The sequence below is a fragment of the Hippichthys cyanospilos genome, chromosome 11, assembly GCF_059441005.1.
Source record: "Hippichthys cyanospilos isolate Australia breed blue-spotted pipefish chromosome 11, RoL_Hcya_1.0, whole genome shotgun sequence".
NCBI lineage: Eukaryota > Metazoa > Chordata > Actinopteri > Syngnathiformes > Syngnathidae > Hippichthys > Hippichthys cyanospilos.
In genome coordinates this window covers 9,648,754-9,673,519 of record NC_142379.1, presented here as the reverse complement: position 1 = coordinate 9,673,519, position 24,766 = coordinate 9,648,754, and the positions used below count along the sequence as shown (strand labels likewise).

The following is a 24,766-nucleotide window of genomic DNA, read 5'->3' as shown; positions in this document are numbered from 1 at the left end:
GACCAGTCTTTCTCGAATGGTGTCGAATAAAATAAAAACTCTAATTTTTAAATTACAGTTCATAGGACATACCTATTCTTTTGGCGTTCATTTTTGGGAAAACAAAGTGCATCATATTTGGGGAATTATGGTACATATAAACATACACTTATCATATTAAATTATGCTGGATTTTGTCACTTGTGTGCCAAGTATTCAGCAGTCATGGCGACAGTTAACAGATTATTTCTAGTTCTATGACTGCTTCTCAAAGAAAAAAAGTTGTCTCTCAAATGAAAGATTAATGAAGTTGTCTGTTGTGTGTGTGTGTTTGTGTGAAGTTTTCCTTACCTGCGAGAGTCCCAGGTAGATCGAAACTGTCTCTGAGATGTAAAGAAAACGTCCCTCCTGGCTGACCACGAACACAAAGCCGTCCAAAGACTGTGCACACACACAACACATGCATGCACACAAACACACATACAAACACACAACCAAAGGCAAATAAGACATCTAAATTAGAGCAATTAGTGTGTATCGAACAAATTACAATGGATGAACAAACAACCTGTCACCCTTCGGCCCTTTCTTATTCCAAAAACACGCACACACACAGACATGCGCACGCATGATACAGTATGCAGCATATATGTTAACAAGATCTGCATTATTTTAAAAGGGAGGCTTAAATGATGAAAAGCTACATGTCCCCACAAATAGGAAAAATGTGCGCATTAACACACATACACTGAAAGATCAAGACATAGATGAGACTCAGAGCAGTAAAGTGCGCAGACCAGAGCTGCTTCAATCAGATGTAATGAACTCGCAACCAAAGCTGTAGTACACTGTATCGCTTGACACACACAAACGCGCGCGCACACACATGCACACAGGCACATACATATGCAGACCGCAAGAGAGACGCAGATAAAACCAGAGTCATTACAGTCTGCAGTGAGTCTAATGAGAAGTGAAAGGTATACAACCAGCCCATTAGAGAAGACTGCTTCACAGAAAAATATTAATCGTCACAACAAGCTTCCACACACACACACACAAATAAACATACCCTCACACGCACACACACAATCAGGGCCACTTTGCTGTAAAGAATGATTGCTATTTTGGCGGGCTGGGTGCTTAAAGTGGCAGCGGTAATTTATGCAAGTGACACATCCAGTATGCAAATGTGTGGCCGTGCGGGGTGTGGGGAGTCGTGTGTCGTGGCGAGGAGAAAACCAGCCGCCTGAATGTCGGAGAACTAAAGTGCAATTATCAGGCTATTACGGCCGGAGGACGGCTGGGGAGGGAAGAATCATACAGTTTTTTTTTTCCTCCTTCGCCGCGTTAATTTGATTCCTATCAACACCGCTATACCGAAGTCTCCCATCCCTTTTTAAAATGCCAGAGGAGAGCCGACGTGTGCTTCTTTGTTTTGTTTTAACCCGCGAAAACTGTCTCACTTCTGAATTCCCAACCTCTCTCCACCTGCTCCCACGCCTCCCTTATTCCATTCCTCCCTTAATCCGTGTAGTTCCCCCTTATCCCTCGCTGCTCTGCTTGCTTTTCCAAGTGGCGTCTTTCCCTCAGTCTCCTCCTAATCTGCGGCGTTACCTTCCTCGACATACTGCACCTCATCCCCCCCCGAAGCCCCTTTGCGCCGCACTCCTCAGCCTACAATTCACCTGTGCTAAATGTACACGGGTCAGCTAAAGATTTAGTCCGAGCGTCGGAAGTTCACGGCTTAATGATGTGGCGGTCTAGGGAAGATCGTTGGATAGATGTGTTGTTAGCTTTTGTAGGAGAGGGCGAAATATGGCCCGACTGCTAGTGATGCATTGATTCTAGTACTCCACAATGACAGAAATAGCTCGAAGTCAATCAAACGCTAATCGCGTATTTTGGCCATAAGAACGCGGGCGGCGCACTGAAATCAACAGGTAGTGGGTTTGTGTAGCACATTCTTCACAGTGCTTCAAGTGTAAGGAAATATTGGACCAAAATTAGAATAGTGGCAAATTAACTAGTAGGAAGGTTTGACGTAGTCCGAAACAAACGAAAAAAAACAAAGAAAATGTCTGTCTCTCGTCCGCCTCCATCTCACCTATTCACAATTCTGCCCCTACCTCCACTAGAAGCCCCCCCACAGCCTCGTTACTATCCAATAACAACCTACAGACACCTTTAAGCTCCTGTCCCACTGAGATGAGAACATTTGCAAGTGTTGAAGAAGGTAGTGAATGCATGTGAACAACAGGGATTCTTGAGGGTTCGTTCAAGGTCGCGACTGCTCCTATGTCACAATACATTCTGAAACAGTCTTGAATGTTCTGCAGCGGTCTTAGAGTTTTTCTTGTCGCACGAACATTTTGAACATAGAAAAAAAAACAAACATGAAAAAAATTAAGACTGTCTTAGAATGTCGTAAAAACATGTAAAGCCTTAGCCCCACTGAGTTACGGACATTTGCAAGTGTTGATGAAGGTAGTAAATGCACGTAAACATCAGGGATTTTTGAAGGTTCATATGAGGTCCCAACAGCTCCTGAAGCTTGGTTTATGCTTGACGCGTCTGCGAGCGCCGCGCGGCTCCTCACGTCAAAATGACGTAATTTAAGCAACCGTGCACCTCCGACGCAGCTTGGGCCAGATTTTCCGCAACGCCTACCTTTCTGAATTTCTTTATCGCACGGAAGCGCCACAAGGAAAACATGGCGAGTGAACGATTGGTTATGGAAGTTCGCCGGCACAAACACGTTTATGATTTGGCTGAAAAGGACCACCGTGACTTAAATACCACAAACAACTCCCGGGAGAGCACCCACACTAGGGAGAGATGACAAGTCTGTTCAAAAAGTTTGGATGAATTTGAATGAATCTACTAGGATTGTCTATCTGTGTTATAGAGTAGTGTTGTTTGTATGTTGTATTATTACTATTACTATTTACTATCACATATAGTCTGAGAGAATATCGGCTGACTGCGGGGGGAAAACCACAGCCAGTATAAATTGCTGCAAAATGTGTGCCGGCGACGTTTACATAAGCCAAGCTTAAGTCATTCTTAAGACATTCTGAAACAGTCTTAAATGATCTACAGCGGTCTTATCGTTTTTCATGTCGCAAGGAAATGTTCGACAAATCAAAAGAACACAAAAACAATCCTGTTTCAGAATGTCTCAAGAACATTCATCCTATTGAGATATGAATATTTGGGAGTGTTGACATACTCGTAACGGGGCCCGTCAACCTCGAAAATGTTCTTAAGCTGTTCCTCCACTATTCAAAATATCCTTGCAACCCGACAAACTATTAAGACTGTTTAAGAATGTCTTAAGAACGTCTTGAGAATTGCGACTTTGAACTTTGATCTTGTTCGGCTTTGTTTGGGGCCGTCGGCTTTCGCCGTGTTGTCAGCGAACGGCCTTCGTCCGTAGCTGGACGTGTGTATGTATAACCCTTGCCACAAGATCACTGGCGACACTTTGATAAACATTGGTGACCTTGAACGCACCCGAGGAGCTCAAAAGAGCCGCTAACTAATACGATTCAAGCAGCGCAATCCACTTGTGTGGCCATTTTACAAGTTGCTGTTGACTGAAAATGATGTAAAAATAAATTAAATATTTAAATAAATACAGATATTTGGCATATTCTTCTTCCTTTACCTCATCGACAAATGACCGCGTCCTGTCCATTCTAAAACTCAAAACTGGCCCTTGAGCACAAATATTTTCCCAGCCCTGAGCTATCAGAAGGAAAAGCTCATTTATCCATCCTGTGAAATGTTGCAAAGAAGGCGGTAAGGAAGATGTGAGTATTGCGGCAGTTACCTGCAGGAGATGTGCCCCCAGGTGCTGTTCAAAGATGTCAGTGGCCAGAGAATGTGAGGACCGTCTCACTGAAAAAAAGACAAGAGGACACATCAGCAAGACGCCAAGGTAAACTGAAGTCTGAGCTGAAAACACTGAACTTTTTCTCAGTAGCACCTCAGAGATGAAATCATAAAAACACGCAATGATTCGTTTTCTTTTTCATTTTTCAGAAAACAAGAAAAATACACCAAATTGAACAAACAAGAACAGTCGATTAGCCTCATTTAAAAAGGGTGTTAATATCTAAACATTGAGTGGCATCTCCTGGCACCAAGTCATCTCCACACTGGACATTTACTTACTGCCTATTTCTTAATATGGCACAATGTGCTATTTTTGGCACTCGGCACCTGTGCAACTCGTTGTCCTGCCCCTTTTGAAGGTTTCTTATTTTGCGGGTTTTTTAGTTTTTCCTTCTTCTTCCGGGAGCTTTGTTCAGAGGATGCAGTCGTGTATTTTTTATGTTTTGTGTGTGATACTATTATCTATCTATTCATACCTTTGAAAGAGAGAGAGAGAGAGAGAGAGAGAGAGAGAGAGAAAGAGAGAGAGAGGGCGATTCAGGGCTGTACAAATAAACTTGGCTTGAATATGGGGTGGTATTTCTTTGATATTTTACTTAATCGCAATAAATATAAAACAATAAATAAAACAAGACTTCAGTCTTACAGCGCAGGCTAGGGTAGATTGAGACAACCATTTTGAATCAGGAATATTTTTAATCAAAAATGTATTCTGAATCAAGTTGTAGACACAAAAATTAGAATGAAATTGATCCCCAGCCCTGCCAAATATAGTCATTAATTTTGACGTAAGACCTTACTTTTGGATAATTTCCCCTTTAATCGTGTGGGCATTTTAGCGTGCAAACAGAAATTAGTGTGCATTTGCTTTTAAAATCAGTTCTTTTGAAAGGAAAAGACTGTAGACTCGTAAGGATCACTGGAGGGCGTTTATCCTCAAGGGTGATTTCTAGTTACAAAACCGTTGGTTCGCAAATTATATCAGCAAAATGTGAAAGTCAATAAGTTCTTGGTGAAGAATGAACAACAATCATAACAATTTATTTTCGAAGCGGGAAAAAAAAAAAACAACAATTTAAGACTAATATAAAAGCAATGACTGCATGTGCACAACCTCTCAAGGTGACATGCACAGCTATTTAAAAAAACAAAACAAAACAGAAACAACAACAAAAAACGATGCCGACACCCTGCATTCAAATTTTAACATATAGTGAAATAGTGGGCAGCAGAGCGCAGACAACATAGTAATTATTCTAATTATAAAGCAGTACATTATTCTCACTATATTCATGTGAGAACAGCCTGGGTGAATATTAGTCATGTGTGGAATAAAGTATCCCTGAAGACTCAGCACATTTTGTCACGGTTAATTACAATGCAATATCTAAGGGATAGATAGGTGTTTTTTTTATTTTTTTTTAATGAAATAGCTTTCCAAGGAAATTATTGCATGATAAGTCCGTTTTGTGCTCATTGGAGGGGGAACGAGACTGCATTTCTTTGTTCTTCTTTTTTGCATTAATGAAGACAAAAGCAAAAACGGCAGGCGACTTGACTTTGCAGATAATATCGAGTGTTTGATATTATGCTTGAATATGATTTGAAGGCTTTGTGCGTATTTCTGAACCTTGTACACGATAACTTTTTTTTTGCATCTTTTGGGGGAGAATTTTGTACAAATTAAAATATCTATCTCATGCTTGTATCTGAACACCATGACTATTCATATTTACCACCAATGTATATCCTTTTCTGAAAAAGTAGGTGTCTCTTTGAAAAGGGCATTTATTTGTAAATAATTATACTACTAATTGGGTCACAATTTCAAGACAGCTGTTACCAAACAGCAGTGTTGTACCTGAAATTGTAATCGACAGTTCGTTAGTGTATTTTTGCCCTACCTTCCGCCACCACTAGAGGGCGACATCTGACTTTTTTATGGTCCGTCATTTGTCAGGCGCTGGTCTACTTCTATCTGCACACGTACTAATTTTTTTCTGTTTTTGTACTTACGCGTAAAGTTACCACCATGTCTGTGGTTTTACAGTTACACTGCGAATGAAACACAACACAGTAATATAAGTGTAACACGAAAACAAAGCAGGATAAGGGTTTTAACCCAAGGCTACAATACACCATCATGTTTATTCCCCCACATCTGAGGGTAATCGGAGTGAAATTACCAATCATGTCCACTGGATGGCAGTATCATGCTTTACATGATACTCAAGCGATCTCATTTGTCATTTATAACTGCTGGCCCTACAACTATAGAAGACTGTTTTATTAACATTTGTCTAAATTTGTCTAGACTTCATCTGTCACATCACTACAAGTATTGCTGAGTTTGAGTTTACTGAGTTTAAAAAAAAAAATCATCATTAATTTGGGAATTAAAAAAAAAAAAAAACTTCCCTTCTTAAAAAAAAAAAACTTCTAACTTGCATTTCGTGGCCAAGAGCCAATCAGAGAAAGAGTGATAGCCTGCAGTGGAATCACATCCATTTCATATTTGATACAGGTCTGTTTAATGTTGTTCAAAGGAAAAAAAGACATGCAGTATTCATTTTCTCCATTTTTTTTTTAATAATAACAGAAATTATGTTGTGGTATTTTGTAATTGTAAAATTTACATAACTCCAGTGGCATCAAAGAGCAAATGCCAGTCTGCTAGTGGTACCAGCTAGCATATAAAGTTCATTTTTGGAGAGATTTAAAAAAAAAAAAAAGTTGAATTAAGAACTACAAAACCGAACTAGTTCATTTTAAAATGTGGGAGCTGAACTTCACACTACTTTGTGTCGACCTTCGTGTAACCTTCGAAACACTGCGAAATACTGTTGTCATATCAAAGTGACACGGGTGTTCTCTGTTAGCCCATCTATGGCATTTTGCATTGTTAGCATGAAGTTAAGCTGGTTTAACCGTGGCAAAGTCATGTGGTTGTTTTAAATACACAACTAGCACCTCATGTTGCTACAGGTTTAGTGAGCAGTGTTGAGTCGACTACCGCCAACATACAAAAGAAGAATATAAATTGCTCAAACGACTGCTTGTATCTAGAAGAACTCATTACATCCCAAAGTCAGGTTGCTTGTATCCAAGGCACCACTTTAACCAGAAGATAAAAAACAAAGGAAAAACAAAAGGAAACATTTCGAAATAATAAAACAAAACAGAGCATTTTGAAGAGCACAACAGGATGCGTGCCACTCAATCTTTCAAACATGCACACGCACGCACGCACACACACGTACCAACACACGCACACACCGTGTCTGCTTCGCCATTCTTAATGCATCCCAAACACAAGCTATCAGAGCTGCTCGCTGCCAAAGTGGTGCTGTTTACCGAGGCAATTACAATACAAATAGAGTTGGAGGTGGTTAGGCAGGCGGTTGCGGGGTGGAGAGGAGGGGGTTATACATTGAGGAGGAGGGTGGAGGGGGCGGAGGAGGGGTGCAGGTTGAAGATAGGTATGAGAAACGCAGCGAGGCTAAGGCGAGGAAAATGAGAAAACACTAAGCAAGGCGGGAGTGATCACTTTCTTCCAAGTCGATGCGGGCGCGAAGGGCCCTCGGTGACGTGCAAGATTAATTCACCAATCAGCCGTATTTACTGTTTTATGTTGGGGTGGGGGCGGGGGGGGGGGGGGGGGGCGCTTTGGAGAGTACACCTGCGAGAGTGCGGTGACTGTATGTGGGGAACTAATCTCACTTCAACAGGGGGCTGCTTTTGAACAGTCTATTTGTGTGTGTACAGGCGTAATGCAGGTGAGCATTTGAGTGTGCGCATGACTTTTGGAATCATCGGACATCTGCGTGTGTGTGTGTGTGTGTGCGTTAAGGTATGTGTGTCACTGCAAGGCTGAAGGAAATCAATACACGTTATGACAGGAAAATGAAAGCGCTGCTCTGGGTTACAACTGAACACGAGGAGGGGGGGGGGGGGGTTGGAACACACAAACTTGCGCGCACACACACACTCACGCACACACACTTATTTATATATTGGCCAGCTGCCTGCTTGTGATGTGAGTTCAGTGAATAGAATAGTGAGGCATTCCATTAGAGTTATAGACGCACACATACCTCAGAAATACACGCGGCAATGATTTCTCATGCACAGAACACACGGCAGACTATCCTGTCTAAAACACACACACACACACATAAATAAAGAGTTGCCGGACAAAGCCACAGTGGCATTGTGAGATTGGGGTCCCCCCAGTGTGACTGTGTGAATATAAATAAGGCAAGTCCATTCAGAGCTGTGAAAGAGGTTCTGGTGCTGGGACCCTTCAGCCTAGCCAGTCAGTAACTGGAAGGGAAGGGGGGGGGGGGGGGCATGATGGAGAGTGTGGGGGAAGTAGCACCCATCATATCAGAGCATTCTAAAAGGTCACACATAGACACCCAGCATGTGTGTGTGTCCGTGTGTCATGCGTCAGATCCCAGGAGGAGTGAAGGTGATGGCGGGTGATCAGTAGCGCTGACTAGTGTCAACATGGCGGCGGAAACGCTTGATGTGACATGAGGCGGGGGGGTGGCGGTGGGGTGGGCTTGAGCGGAGGTGGTGGGGGTCTGATGGATGAGTTTAAACTCACACTCACAAATACACAGAGGGCCATTTATTAAAGACTGCCAGGGTACAATAGGGCGGCCAGGAAACCAAAACACTGGACACGCTGTGTGTGTTTGAGTGTGTGAGTGTGTGTGTTTTCACAATCGTGCGCACATGTGAAGAGAGGGTCCCACAGTAGTGTCGGTATCTCATCCGGAGAACAGAGGTCCTTCTGTGGCGCGGTTGTGTGTGAACTCCGACTTTAGGTGTGGCTAGATGGTTCAATTAGTTTAATGATGGCGGAATAATAAACACATTATGCTGCTGCCAACAATGTGAATTATCCTATTGAGGGACCAATTAAATGTATATCTGACTCAGTTTTCTACATGGTGAATACAAAAATACAAAAGTGTTTTTTTTTTGTGTGTTTGGATCCATATACCCAAGTTCTGCCTTCAGGTACTTTATACTAGAATGACCAGGAACCAATAACAGCTGTGGCCACTGCATCACCGCTAAGCCATACCATTGCAGTATGTTTTGAAAAAAATACTTGACTATATTTATGACTTTTGAGCATGTTTTAGCTAGCTAATGACCATTAAACTGTTAAATAATCAGTCCGTAAAGGCCATTTAGGCAGTATTGCTACGTCATTGTTAGCCTCGTATGCTGTGCTAACATGAAGGGAGTTTGCAAACTTGGACATTGAATTGTTAGCTAGCTAGTACGACTTGAGTCACAATGGATTTAAATGTTCTGGTTCCTGCCTGTTGATCAATATATAGTGAGGGGTCCTGGAGGTTAAAGTGAGTGGTTTTAAATTAAAAATGAAAACTTTTCCATAGGTTGACTGGCTAGCCTAATGTTGGTAGATAATGAATGTCTCCAAAAAAATAATGTGACGGTTTGGTAAACATCTTTAGATATATACGCATATCTTGTGATAAAATGCACCCATTCAAAATTATGATCAAACTGGAATTTTCATTTATTGGAGTATGACGTATTTTGGGCAAAAGTACGCTTACATGAATGTATATGGGCTTCGGTGGTTAACTATTTTAGTGCCAAGCATGATCGGAAAAGGAAACCTCTTGAGGGCTACTATATTTAGCATTTCAGTCTTTTTTCAAGGCCAACAGAATATTGTGTGCTTTGTCTATGTAATTATGGATGGTATCATATGAAAGATTGACTTCAATCCCTTAATTGGATTGTATGTAGGTAATATGTATGTTTTATGTGTGGAAACACTGCCATCCAATGGTCACAGTTATCACTACAGTGCTCAACTGGCTTATATTGGGTAAGCATGAGTCAAGGGTGTCAGCTACCCGCCATTAAAAAAATATACTTGACGAGAATTGTATTCTTTATTATTATTACTATTTTAAAAGATGAGAATTCTGGCCCATGGCCCTGAAAAAGGTAAATGGAAGGCAAACAGCGGTTGTTGATTTGGGGGTGCAATTTCTAGCCAAATAAACGACCCAGATACAGCACTTTAGAATTGGATTTATTTTAAGTTTGGCAGACATTGTAGAGCGGCCACGTTAAATTGTTTGGCCGGTTTACAATTTGTTACAAGTAACGCCGATGACGCTCTAAAGCGGTTCAGTTACCTTTCCCGACTCGCTAAGACTACAATCTCACGTGAGCGTCGACGTGTGAGCTCGTGTGATCTTTGCCAGTCGCTCTCCGTCGCACTCGTGTTTGAACGGCCGGCTGGGACTCGGCTGCGAGGCTTAATTTCATTGTGGGAATAAGAAACAGCGGGACAGGGCGCCATCGCACACGTTAATTATGGTCTGACTCGCAGGTCAATTCTCCGGGTCTCCCCGGCGCTCGGCGGGGAGAAAAGACAGAAATTTCATTTTAATGATTTTCATTATACGTCTGTCTAATACATAATTTAGTCCCAGTTAAGTTCATGACTAATGGCACGCGTGCACACACACACACACACACACACACACACACACACACACACACACACACGGGCAGGCACTTCCCCCACAGGGTCAACCTTTTTAACCCGTTGCCATGGGAACCAGATAACAGTCAGTGCAGCTTCCACCGTCCGCCGTCTCCTCATCTGTCATTATCTCTCAAGTTCAGCGATCGCACCCTTTTCAAAACGCGAGTCCGATCACCCGCCAAGTTGTTTACTCGCATCCGATTGTGATGTTTCATCAGCTCGACGCGCGCGCAGATAAAGAAAGAGTGACCCTAATTGCCTCCTCCCCCTCCGGCGCAATTATCTTCTCTCTCCATCCCTCCATCCCTCTGTCTCCGCGCCGTCATTCCCTCACTCTTTTTGCGGTCGAACATAATTTGAGTGCAATTAACTTGCCTTAAAAGCCCCGGCTGCTTTTAACGCTGTGAATTAGAGGGGTGGCAGATGCAGGCTGGGTGTGTGTGTGTGTGTGTGTGTGTGTGTGCGTGGGGGGGGGGGGCTACGACAACGGCAGCCGGGCGCGGAGGGGGGGTGAGCAGAGTGAAAGTCAATGTCAGTGGTGCTCGGCGGGCGAGAGGTGTGTTTGACCTCACTAACGGAGACAGTAAAACACTTGAGGCCGGAGCCCACTTGTCATTGTTCGATACCTTGTAAAAGATGGGAGGGGGCCCTCCAGCTGCCATGTTGCACCTGTTAACCACCGAGTTGCGCCACGTTTGTAATGAGACCTGCGTGCGGTACACGTGACTGCTTTATGAACAGTTGAGACCTTTTCATTTGATTGCATTCATGCCAGAGCAATTTTATTTCTCACAAATATAATCGAAATAAAAAAAGCAGTAAATAGTACAACTTAGACACAAATTTGGGAGGGGCCTCATATTGTCCTACAATTTGTTGTTTCATCACATTTGGCCGTGAGGTCCTTCAAGGTGAATTTGGAAATGTATCACTAAATGCGGTAAGCTACAAGGCAAAAGTTTGGAAACACCTTCACATGCAGTCAGTCTCAAACGCATTCATGTCATTCAAGCTATTAAGTTGTGACAATGCGCAGCTGTGACCCAAAAGTCATTTCAGGTCAAGCGCCAATCTGACTGATTTTAAAGGGATAGTGTGTAAGATTGAGCCGTTTTTCATTATGGACAGCAGGGGGGTCTGCAGGTGCTGTATTTACCAGTGTTTAGCTGTAACAAACATGGCCGCCTCCGGAGAAGTGCCATCCCTCATGTAATATAATTTCATGATAACTAGACCTATGAGTATTTTTAAAACATATTGTTGGTCTTTAAGAACACATTCATTTGCAAGTTTTTGAAATTTACAATAATTTAATTTATTCATTTTTCCTTACACACTGTCCCTTTAAAGCTGACTGAGAAAATACCACGATTTGCAATATTGCAAAAGGTGCCTTCAATTAAAAATCGAAATTGCAAAACATTGTTTTGATTTGAGATTAAGAGGGTAAATGGTTAAGAGGGTAAATGTTATTTTTATGCGAAAAAGGTATGGAAAGGTTTTAGACTTGTATGTTTTCAAAAAAAAAAAAAAAAGATTCATTAAGGGCGTCATATGTCACAGTGGTTAATACGTCCGCCTCACCGTTCAAGGCACCGAGTTCAAACCCACCTCGCTCTGGCCTTCCTATGTGAAGTTTGCATTTTCTCCCCGGGCCCGCGTGGAGCTTCCTCCCACACTCCCGAAACATGCATGGCAGGTGTGTTGGACATACTAAATTATTCTTAGGCCTGCTGGATGTTTAGATTTGCATTTTCTTTTTGTTTATCAAATATTTCCACGAAAAGGGTGCCCACCAAATGGAAATAAAGACTTCAAAAAACTGAGCAGGTGAATATACAGTTGCTGAATTTGACGCAAGTATGCTTTCTTGTACGATTAGGTTCATCAAAGACTCAAAAGTGTCCATATAGCTTTGATAAATGTGAAGGCTTGTATGACTGGCAACAAGCACCTCGCCCAAAGTCAGCTGGGATATAACGTCGAACGCAGACTGTTTACCAATTCAGGGAAAGCTAGTCATTTTTTTCCATTTGGGTTGTTTTTCAGCTGCCATCCACAAATCCCTGTAGAAAATATTGCGAAACGCAATAATTGCCACAGGGAAATGATAGAACACTGGCATCAGGCTTCAAACACGTGTTACACAATATTATGCAAATGATCTCTCCATTGTCTGATACGATAAAATAGGAGAATCAATCAGTGTCAGCGCATAGACTAAAGATCACTACTGTCGTATGTTAACAGAAAATTACTAGAAAATAAGCTTTTTTTTTCTCTTTTCTCGAATGTCTTCTCATTTAGTCTCTTCCATCTTAATGAGATCAGCAATGGCGGTTCAGTGGCCGTGGTTAGCACGTACGCCTCACTGCGCAGAGGTTGCGGGTTCGATTTTGCCTCGGGCCTTGCTGCGTGGAGTTTGCATGTTCTCCAGCTACCTGTGTGGCTTTTCTTCAGGTTCCCCAGTTTGTTCCCATATTTCCAAAAAACAAGCATGGTATATTGGACACTCCAATTGATGAATGCAATACAAATTGTTGGAATAAACAGAAATGAAAGTAGAACTTTGAAAAAGGTAGGCTCTCGTATTTGTATGTTGAATATAAAAGGAAACAAAGAAGTTACATGTACCGCAATAAAAAAGCTTGAAGCTCCTGAATGAGCTGATGAGTGAGACAAATAAAGACATATGCGGAATACGAATGAACACTTTCCTTTTCATTTGCTTGCTTCCTAACTTCCTACTTTTGTTCCATGCCTCACTTCCTTATTGCCCCCCACCCTCCTCACGCACTGCTCTCTCAATCTCGCTCCCTCTCTCCCTCTGTGAAGGTCATGCAATTGATTTTACTCTGTCTATTCATTTTTCAAGACTGGCTTTGAAACGTGGGAAGCAGACAAAAGCCAAAGGGGCCCCTCCCCTTTTTTCCTCCGCCTTCCTTCCTTCCTTCTTTCCTTCCTTCCCCGGCAGCATTTTGCCCATCCCAAAACCCTAGGACGAGGGGGAATGTGGGGGAATGTGGGGGACCCCCCCAGTCCGTGCTTTCCCCCAACACACACACACACACACACACTGAGACTTTTGCTCCTTTCCTCTTTCCTCATTGGTCCCTTCCCCTCATCTTTCTTCTCTTCCATTCACGAGCGCTCTCCGGCCACATTCCGCTTACGGAATTAAAGTCATGCATCACACTTAAAACTCAGCCAATGCATTGTGGGTAGACATGTTCAAGCTGATGTCCAAATTAGCAGCGTATTTTCAGTTAGGCTGCTAGTGTGATTGTGTGGCCTGATTTTTAAAGTCTTTAAAGGAAAAAAAAATGATTGCGTCAATATCAATATCTGTATAGTTTGTCTATATAAATACCACGACATTAAGTATAATGAAAAGCTACTTTTTTTTTGTTTTCCCAAGCATTAAAGTATATTCTAACATTGAAAACAGAATCGTTTTTTTTTTTTTTTTTAATCCGAGTTTAGATTCCGCTGTATTTTCAGTTACGATGTTCCTGATGGTAATTTTCAAGGGTATAATTCTAGCATCTGAAACCAAGATTGCTTCAATATTGAATAAATCTTTCATCTTGCCATCTCAGATTAGTGAGGCCCCTCTTATTGGCTCGCATCCCTGTGCTGCCCCACCCCCTTGTCTGCACACTGACTTAACACAAACAAACGTTTAATTGTATTTACCAGCATGGCCACCTGCTACCTATACACCCCCAAGTCGTTTTTGCCTCACTGAACACAAGATTCTCACAAAGATTTAGTCTATATTCTGCAAAGTTTTGTGCAGGAATTGTATGTTAAATAAAGATTGCAGTATTGGGTAAATTACTTCTAAAATGTATTACACCGTGTTTCCCCCTCCCACAAAAGAATATCATGTAGTCAGTAGTCAAATATCATTTCAACAGTTCTCACACAAAGTAAATTGTACAAATAATGAAATTTGAAAAGTTTTTGCATGTTAAATGTTTGTGAAACCTAAATTCAAGTGAAATTCCGCTCCTTTGAGCAACTAAAATCCAGGCAAAGTTGAATCTTTCTGAAACCATCTTAAAAAATATGTAAATGGTATTTTGAAAAATCGTTTGATTATTCCACATGAAGACCATTTCATTCAATTTTCCCAGCACATGTAGTTACTTTTTCAGTTTTAAATGACTGATCATACTGTATGACAAGTCTCCATTTGTAAATAATTAGATACTTGACAATGTTATTATTTTACTGAATTGCAAAACATGACACTAACACTTGTTACGTTTTTTTTCCACCAAAACCCCAATGGGATTCTAACATTTAACATTTCAATACGCTGATGACATTTACCAAGACAACAATGCCAAAACAACAAAGCAACAAAATAATAATGAGCCTACCTGCCATTTAGCTCGTGTAATTTTTTTTCCGCAAAATCATGTTAGCTGCAGATTTAATTACAAAAATAGCTCCTAAACAACAACAACAACAAAACACAAGCCGGCCTTTATCTAGCTGTCTTTTGAATGTCTGGTCATGAAAACATCTATCTGGCAGTTATATAAAATAAAGGCTGAAACATTTAGTAGACACAACAACATCTAGTCACTATTCAATCCAAATATGTTCTGTAAAGGCAAAGTACACCCCAAAACTCTTCCAAAACGTATCCATCTTTGGGGGTGGCCATTTTTAAAAAAAGACGTCAGTGTTGCTTTGAGCTCAGGTGGAAACCAATCACGGCTTAGCATGTGAATGTCAAATGACCTCATTCAGAAAAGAGGTAAGCTGTGATTGGTTATTACCTGAGCACTGAGCAACTGTGATGTCGTTTTCAGGCGGCGGACAATGACAAAATGGCAGAAAAAAAAGCCACAAAAGTGGGTGGATTTACCTGCTTAATTAATATAATTATTGTGAATGTGCTGTTTGTACTAGTGAGGGTGCGTTGAACAAATGGTAAAGAAACTTTTGGGCTGATTTTCCCTGAAAGTTAAGCCGTGACTCAAGTTACAAAAGCCTGCTAGCTTACTCCAAACAAGCAGTCTAAAACATCAATGACAAGCTAACTGAACTAGTATTGATGTTGCCGTTGTTCTAATCCTCAAACCAATAGATATTTAAACACAAGTCCATATATACTCAGTGACTCATTGGCCAAATGTTGACGTAGTACAATTGGTAAAACAGAAATGTGCACCAGCAAACTTCATTTCATTTGCAAGCAGCATTTCTGCAAGTTATTGGGGACGGACTTTGAAAGCACTGATCTTGGAAAAAGAAAAAAAAAATCATAATGGCAGCATGAGTTTACTTTTAAATCATGTTTCTATTTGAGCTATATTGGCTGTGACTCGCTCAGCTAGCATAAAACCGGCTAACTACTAAAACTGCAAAACAACAAATGTACACGATGTATTTTTAAAAAATAAGTAGAAACACAAGCTCCCACTGAACACCGTTAACACGCATGCTAAAACAGAATGCGGATCTTATTTATTTCCTTAGTTGCCTAAAGGGAAATTTTTAAAGTACTTGAACATATAAAGTCAATATTGTGAAAAGCGTGCTTTCAACAGTGAAGAAACTGCAAATAAATGCAACGCCGACATAAAGGTAGCCTTGCCTCAACGTGTCCTTTCCCGGGCCGGCCGATCAATCACGAGAGCCTCAAGAGCCCCTTTAACGCAGCCATTGTATTGACACAAGCATCCATACCCGACCAAACTTATTACACTATTAAAGCCATTATGTGTTATCTGGAACACGCGGCGCTCTTATTGTGATCAGATCACACACATAGACGCTGCAACAAACATGCACACAATTAGCATGACATTTTTCCTTTTACTTTTTTCCACAAACCTTTTTTTCCATATTAGACAAGAAAAGGGCATAATCGCACACACAGACACACACCAAAACACGCACCCTACCTAATTGTATTGTATCTGCATGGTTTCCCTTCAGTAATACTCGCAATTAGACAGGCTGTGTAATTACACTGTCCTTGTTACACAGTTAATTCCTGTAATTACAAAATGCGCCAATAGTTTCCCCCTTTCTTTGTGCGCCGTGCCGCACGCAGATAGGACGATGCCTATGGAAAGTCTTTGTGTGATTAAAATGCATATGCACGTGCGTGTTTTGCAGCCTTGTGACTGAGCGAATACCCGCGTGTGTGTGTGAGCTCAAATGCGAAACACAATTAATGTTGTCAGCTAATAGATGACTGAAAATGATCCCTGTCCAAATAGAATTTTGTCTGTTTGGGAGCAGAACAGATGCTTTGTCACGCTCATCATTTACGTGTAGCTGGCCATAACATTAGGTACGCAGCGGGGATGGGATGAGATCTCGATGAGGTCTGGCCAGATTAGAACGCCACAAGATTTCTCGTTCCTGCACGGCCACGGGCGAATGAGCTGTGTGTTGTGGTTTCGTATGACAGCGTTACACGTTGCCAAACATGCTGAGAAAGGCAGCCGACGCTTCAAAATAATCTTTACAATACCTTTTATTGAATGGACACAAAAACCTTGGAACGCTTTTATTTTGAAGTTCTTCCCAGAACCATGTTGGTAAATAGAGAATAGGTTAATAGGATTAAAGGATTGGATACTTTAAAGATGGCGTCCTGAAAGGTTTGCTGTTGCTCCTGATCACTTTTGAATGCAACAGGCTGAGTCAAACGCGTCTTTTTGGAAAAATATTTAGAGGAAGAGAGCTGTTTAAAATGTGTGTTTAATTTTATGTTAAAAATATGTTGATTATAAAATCTGGTCATTAATTATGAAGTTGGAATGTGGTATTTGGTCTTCTTTGTTGAAAATTGTTTTTCATCAAACCAAAAACAATGAATTTTTAAAATTTTTATTCAGACACCAAATTATCGATAGAAGCAGGCCAGGGGTAATATAGGATGCGCTTATTACTTTCAAAACAGCTGTGTTTTGGTTTTCCAATTGAAAAAAAACCGAATGATAAAATATTGGCATATCAGACGAACGCAAATATCGTAAATACTGAAAAAAATATGGCAACCACTGTAGCTAACATGAGCTATGTGAATTTTGTTAAACTCGCTCAGCTGCAGCTGAAAAATGTGCCTGTAACAAAAATACTCTTCTGTTTATGTTTACATTCGACGCCAGATTGTTAATTTTCTTGCAGTCAACGCAATTAAAAGAAAACTTTGGAAACCTGAAAGTTTATACAGTTTATACATGCGTCACTAATTTTGCCAAAATTAATTATCATGGGCGCAATATCATGAGACATCTCATCTGGTGGGATTTGTGGCTCGTCCCGTCTCTGGTACGCAATCAAATGAGATCGAGCTCCTCGAAATCCATTCGTTCGGTGCTGTTGACATCGACCATAATCAGAAAGAAACTGTGGCTCACCTTTGCCGCAGTTGCTGTCTCCTTCCAGCAGGGGGCTCCAGGGCGGGTCCCCCTGACTGGCGAAGGCTCGCATGTGCAGGTAGCTTATGGTCAGCCGGATGACGGAGGCCTTGTCCAGCTGGCTGGTGATGGCGCCGGGCAAAGGCAGCATCTTGGCCAGCTCAAAGAACTCAAAGTTCTCCTTCCCGCGTCTCGACCGGGCCGCATTACGTGACTTCTCTTTGCGCAGGTTCTGCAGACTACATGGGGGGAAGGAAGGAAAATGGGGGATAGACATTAGATGAAAACACAAAATGCACAATACACCCAGACAACACAATGGAAAGAACAAAAATGGAAGCTATATATTGAATGAAAACACCAAAAAATGCAAAACGTGCTGATCAGTAATACAGGTTATGAAATGTATTCACACCCATGCTCAAATATTGAAAAAAAAAATAGTTTAAGATGAATCGTTACAAAAATTCTTCCACCATTGGTAAAACAATTAAAAAGGAAAGTATAAAACGTTGACATCCTGTGGGTGAAAAAGTGCACACACTCATAGCTTTTGAAATGTTTATTTTTAAAATTAAGTAGTTTTTTTCAATAAAAATATTCAGTATTTGTGTCAAGCGATTTCAAAAGGTTGGAGCTAGTGGACAGTGCTAGTCTAGTTCAGCGTGTTTGTGGGACCGGCTTCGTTCTGGCGAGACTTGCCCCTCGGCGCAACTGCTTATTTGGTTAGCAAAAGTAGACAAGATTTAAAAGTCCCTAAAAAGTGGCCTATTTTGTAGAGCAAGGTATTTGGTATGGTATTAAGGAATGTGTTGAGGTAGTGTGTATACGTTGCACGTGGATTAGATAGGCACAGGTGGACAGATTGGCGTACGTGGATACGACATCATATTTCATTATGTGTCAGCGACATGGGAAAATCCAAATCATGTCATTGAACAAATTATAATCATGATCATTTAAAAAAAATAAATAACAGAACCCTTGCGCAGCAGGGGAGGAGATGGGAGGAAGGGGTTGTTTACCCTTTGACAACAAAATGCATGGTTGGAATCCCCTGACTTACAGTATAAATCAATCAATTAAATGAATTATAATCATCATCATTTGAAATACATTTTAACAGCACGTATTGCCGGCACAGCTTTCGAGGGGGGCAGGGGAGCGTAAGTGATGCACGATCAATCCCTCTGAATTATTCTTAAAATAAAATCTTTGAATGAATTATAATAATGGCTAGACAGATAGGTGGATCGTTTCATATTTTGATAGAACCCTGCGCTCCCTCATCCTAGTCATAAATAAAAATAATTAAACTACTGAAAAAAAAAAAACACCACTCTCTACAACTTGGCCTAAAACAAAATCAGATGCTAAGCTTTACAGTCTCGATTTCATTCGTCCAAATTACGTGGACACATTTAGGACAAACTAATATCATTATATACGCCAAAAGCCCTAGGCACTTGAATGCAATTAACAATCATATCCATTGGGCAGTGCACACACCGATGTAATTCAAGTATACGTATGTCTCTGAAGTCTTTTTTTTCATAAACTATTGCATAAAAAAAACTTTGAACACATCTGTCACATATGCTAAAAGTAAAAAGCAAGGCTTGGCTGGTTTTAATAGGATAATGCCTTTGGCGAGATCACTTTGAGATGTGCCCATAGCTATTTGGATGCCATTCATCTCAGAATACATGTGCAGGCGATTTATTCATTCAACTCATACTCAAAATGAAAAATGACACAAAAATCTCTTACTTAATTCTAAACATTGCTTTTTACTTTAAGCCCGTACAATGAACGTGTCCAACAAGAATGTGTACAGTATCCATTTCAGTTCATGATAGCATGAATCATGCGCAGCGCAAACAATGACTTCCCTACCTTGCTGGTTACCTTCAATGAGGAAAAAGTGTTGCTCAGTGCAATACATTAAGGACACTCTCTCTCTTAATAGTAGCTGCTGCATACTAATGCTCAAGCACTCAGCCAGCTATTACTGGGTGCACGTATATATTCTTGCTACATATTTATGCTGTTTTTACATTTCTCAGAAGTTTCAAAGATTTAACTGAGAGAGTTGACAAAACCGCTACAAACAGTGACAGGTGACAAGGTGGTGATGATTACAATGACGGATTAAAATGACAGATGAAGTCAATCTTAATCCGTCATTTTCAAAATGTTTCCGTCATTTCGTCAGCAAAACATTGGTAGGACACCACCTCGGAGGTTGATTAATGTAAAGAAACAAGAAATTATCTCCAACATTAAAACAATTAATACTCACAACTTTTTCTTTTTTCCACTGGTTAAAGTTAATATATATTGACACGGAATCATTAGTTTGTTAATGATATCTTTTAAAGACTTGTAAACAGTTGACATTCAAATGAGCTTTTGTTACACTATAATATAAATATATAACGGTATGGATGCAACTTTAAGGGGGTTGGCCAGCTCTCAGATCATACAGTACCTGTAAATGTAATTTTAGTTGCGCATGGCATTTTTTTTATCGTCTGTTACATCTGTGACATGGCAAATTTCTTGTCACAGCAAAACTAGTGGCATGTGGCCAGCTTGACAGATAACACAGAACGGAGAAAAACATGTGTGCTGGCCACCTGTTGATGGAGCCGCACTCGGGATAGACGAGACGGGCCTCCGCGTCAAAGCGAAAGCTCATCTCGTAAATACATGGAATGGTAATGGCCCTGCTGCAATTCAAGTGAAACAATCTGTATTGTGACCCATCTCCAGCAGATTGGCCTGGTAATTACAGGCAAACTCCCCTCTTCTGTCGACCACAGCACAGTCCTAATAATGCCATTTGCTTCCAAATCCATACGTGCACGCACACACACACACACACACACACACACACACACACACACATATATATATATATATATATCCCTCACTTTCCCTCCCACTCCGGCTCACTCTCATCTGGTCCCGGGCTTGTGAGCCGGGTCCTTGATTGAGGGATCAATAGGAGGAGGAGGGGCACAGTGACAGAAAGGGTGAGGGGGGTGTTGGAGGGGCCGGGCTCAGGTAGCCTGTCTCTCTGATTGGGTATTGACTCTCCTCAATGGGGCCTGAGCGCTGGAATTATGTTGTCACCGCCACTTCACAATTTGTGTCGCCGTTGTGCACAGGGGCAAAGTGTGTGTGTGTGTGGTGAGCTTTGGTCCATCGCCCGTGTTGATTCTTATCCCCCTGAAAGTGTGTGCGCTGCTTCACATTGTGTTTGTACCGCGATAAAGTGACAGCGGTTGCATTTCTCCTTGCTCTTGTCTAATATGTATAAATAGTGTGTGTGTGTGTAGGTGTGTGTGCGCCTGTAACATCTCATTATTATACAGCCACGACCCCAGCCACAAAGAACAATCAATACACACACATTGATTCTGCTTAGTTTTTATATCCGCCCGTAACAGACTGCCCATTAATAATTCCAGCCAAATTTACTTAATCTCCCTCCAACGGGGTGAAGATTGGCGGCGCGGCCACGATTGACAGGTGAGCAACATGTATTGTTGGTTGGTTAGATTTTCAAAACATTCTCACATCTTGCGATGATACGGTTTGTTTTGCAGGTGTCTGCGGATGTATTTCACCTTGCGCAGATGAATTCATAGACATGCGCCGAGGCTTAAATGGTATCACCTAATGTGTGTGTGTGTGTGTGTAGTCTCACCAGGGCAGGGTAGGAGGCTTGGCCAGAAGTCCTTGCAGGAAATCCCACTCCACGCTCACACACTTCCCCTCACTGACAAACGGCATGGTGGCCATCCTTCTCCCAATCTGGGACCCACGCCGCTCTTAACGAAGGCTCTGATTGGCGGGCGATCCGACAGATTCGACCCTGGATGTCCAAAAATGAGAGGGAATGAGATGAGTTATTTGCTATATTTGGTTAGAGCACTGATGAGAAATGCAGTAAATGCCACAAATAGGCAATGAATAAACGACAATCCAATGAAAATAAAAAGTGATGTGATGACTGTGACTTCTTGTGTAGCAGCTTGTATGTTCAAACATGGTAATTTTTAAATGATACATAAGTTCTATTTCAAATGGCAATTCTTGTATTGTAAGTTACTTTTTCCAAACAAATTGTTAACACAACTAAAAAAAATGTTTAAAAAAAATCATTCGACTGACTCACATTGCACATTGTGTAATTCAACATGACCCTAAAAACATAAAATGGTTTGATTTCAGTTATTCTGGACACCTAAATCCCTAATGTATTTTTATTGAAGTACATATACACCACAAACATTAGTTTTTAAATGTTTTAAAATGAACTCAAGATCCCAAAGTTGTGCATAGCTTGCTTAACTGCCACAATGACATATTAACTATTGTTAAAAATGTCTTGTAAACCACCCATCCTGCATTCTGCCTCTTGTGCGAAACCTCCATTTTCTGATGTAGCTAATTTTCAAACTGTCAATTTTCGAAATGAAGGAAACCAGTTCATGGTGTAGTCTGCCTGAAGTCATCTGGGATAGGGTTCAGTATGCCCGTGACCTTCGTCAGGCCAAGCAGTTAAGAAACTGAATGGATGGATGGATAGATTTATTATAGATTTAATGCCCAGTCCCAGTCCTTAAAACTATTATAAGCACAATTAACCCATGGCTGTCATCTAGTGGTGAGTGGTGTAATGACAATTTAAAAGTAATCAACTTCTTTATACTTTGTTCGCTAAATGGATTTACATTCCATGCCCACCCTGCTGGATTTTGTTGTTGTTGCCATTTTCCACTTTTTATGAGAAAACCCTCGGAAACTATAATGGATGTTCATTAACATTTTTGGATGAATATTTTTGTGTTTGTAAGAATATAAAATATTGAATGATTTATTTGTTTATGACTCCTTTATTTTATTCAATCAAAAGGGCACCGCAGTCCGTGTGCTATCCATCTCTTTTTTTGGATAGAATGTATTTGACTTGGCCTGTCTTGCTAAAAATCCATAGCTGTAATCCCTTTGACACTATCCAGCTCGGTTTCGTCTAGCAATGAGTTGCTTGCTAACTGAAGAAAGATGTTATTTCCTCAAAAAGTATTGGTTTGGGGAATACAAAAAATATTCGAGCCAACTGTACGAACGAGCTCGTTACGGGCCTTTTGTAACCTTTCCACCGTGTGTCCTGATGTGAGTGAGCCAAATAAATAACATATTTACATTTTCATTTCAGAAAAAATCTCCACAAAGAATAAATGTCCATGCTGTCGCCGGCAATGTAAAACCTTAAAAACCTTAAAAAACGAGATAACACTGAGCCTTAGTCGCAATCAAACATGCCCCCCCCCCGAAATCTTCAAAGATAAAATCCACTTTCTCCCACCCCACCTTCTGCCCATCAATGGCACACCTCTTACATCTCATCTCCATCCCCATGTGTGGCGTTGACATTTAAAGGGCTCACGTGGCCCCGAGCGCCATGGTGTCATGCCCTTGGGCCTGAGATGCCCTCTGCCGTTCTCGCTCCACACTCTGACTGTGGCCAAGCTGGATTAGCTCAATACAGTAAGAGCGGCTACGCCAGATTGACAGTCGGTGGAGCCGCACTTGCCCATGCTGAAATATATGCATGACAACCTCTTGGATCACGTTCAAATACAGCAGAGTCAAATGGATTGGTTGTTGAACAGGGACGCTGGGTCATTGGCTCCAATCCAAATGCTCGTTTGACATCCCCGCGTCTCCTTAGATCATTTCAATCCATACATAGATCCAAACACGTGCGCGATATCTTTGCAGTCCCCACGTTACGCTGAGCGGAATGCTCCGGCCCATTTCCACTAAGCGCTCGAGGTCAGTGGCTACGAAACAAAATATTTTAAACTGTACCCTGTGCCCAAAGTCTATTGTTGTGATACCAACAGCATACTGTTGGTAGAGTAACTATGGGGTGGAGCTAGACTGCTCTAAGCTGATTGGTTGGCAGGGAATCAACGACAATAGATGCAAGGAGCAATATCCCAGACAATAGAGTAGAATCCGACATGCAATTGGATGACAGCCAATCCAGCCAAAGGTTTGCCCTGCCTCACACAAAGACCAGATGGGATTGGTTGCATCTTACCTGCGACCCTAATGAGAATAAGCACTAGAGAAAGATGGATGGACTGATTGACGACACTCGGCTGCACTGGTATGATGTCATGATATTTGCACACCGCACCGTGGCCAATACCCCAACAATCAGTAATAGCTGCCGTATAGCTATTTTAGACCCTTTACAATGATTTGAAATGTATATTGTCCTGAAAATGCATCAATTAGCTAAATGGAAATGAGGCTATATTATTGAAAGAACAAGAAAATGTGTGCTGTTTCACAGTAGCCATCCAATATGCAGCTGGGTTGAGTGCTTTGAGTGAGAGGCGGGCTAAACTATGGACTGGTTGCCAGCTAATTGTGAAGCCATAAATATAAAACAAGTAAGTAAACAGTCAGTACGCTGGTGCTGTTTGTAACCTTGAAAAAGTGGGACCGTTGTAAACAGATGATTTTATTGGCTTTCTTCAGACCCTTCCACCATGATGTCACCCATACTTCAGGTTTTAAGCCGCATCCCAGTGAGGAGCGAACGTTGGCAATTGTCAGCGAAAGTAGCGGCTATTTTGATCTCGTCGCGGGCGGTTCAAGGTCGCAATTGTTCCTTGGACATTCTGAATCTCATAATTGTCCTGAAGCCGTCTAAATTGTTGTTGGTTATCAAGCACCAAAAAAAAAAAAAAACATGTAAGGAACAATTGCGACCTTGAACCTTGAATGAACCCCGACGAATCCCAGACTTGAAGTTGCAGTCGCTACCTTTGTAAACACGCAAGTGTTGGTATAGCAGTAGAATGTTGCTCAAACGTTCTTCGATTACACCGCTAGTAAACAAACCCTTCCATGC

General features: G+C 41.4%; 1 protein-coding gene across 2 annotated transcripts in view; it reads right to left on the bottom strand.

Annotated features, from left to right (window-relative positions):
- npas1 (neuronal PAS domain protein 1) overlaps nucleotides 1–24,766 on the bottom strand; it is a 58,047-nt gene that overhangs the window by 21,830 nt on the left and 11,451 nt on the right. For both annotated transcript variants that reach the window (XM_088428371.1, XM_088428372.1), the window contains exons 2-5: nucleotides 21,539–21,706; nucleotides 17,824–18,062; nucleotides 3,815–3,882; nucleotides 331–420 (exon numbers count right to left, since the gene is read on the bottom strand). In XM_088428371.1, the coding sequence (XP_088284497.1) occupies nucleotides 331–420; nucleotides 3,815–3,882; nucleotides 17,824–18,062; nucleotides 21,539–21,633 (492 nt within the window). In that variant the 5' untranslated portion in view covers nucleotides 21,634–21,706. The remainder of the gene's footprint in view (nucleotides 1–330; nucleotides 421–3,814; nucleotides 3,883–17,823; nucleotides 18,063–21,538; nucleotides 21,707–24,766) is intronic.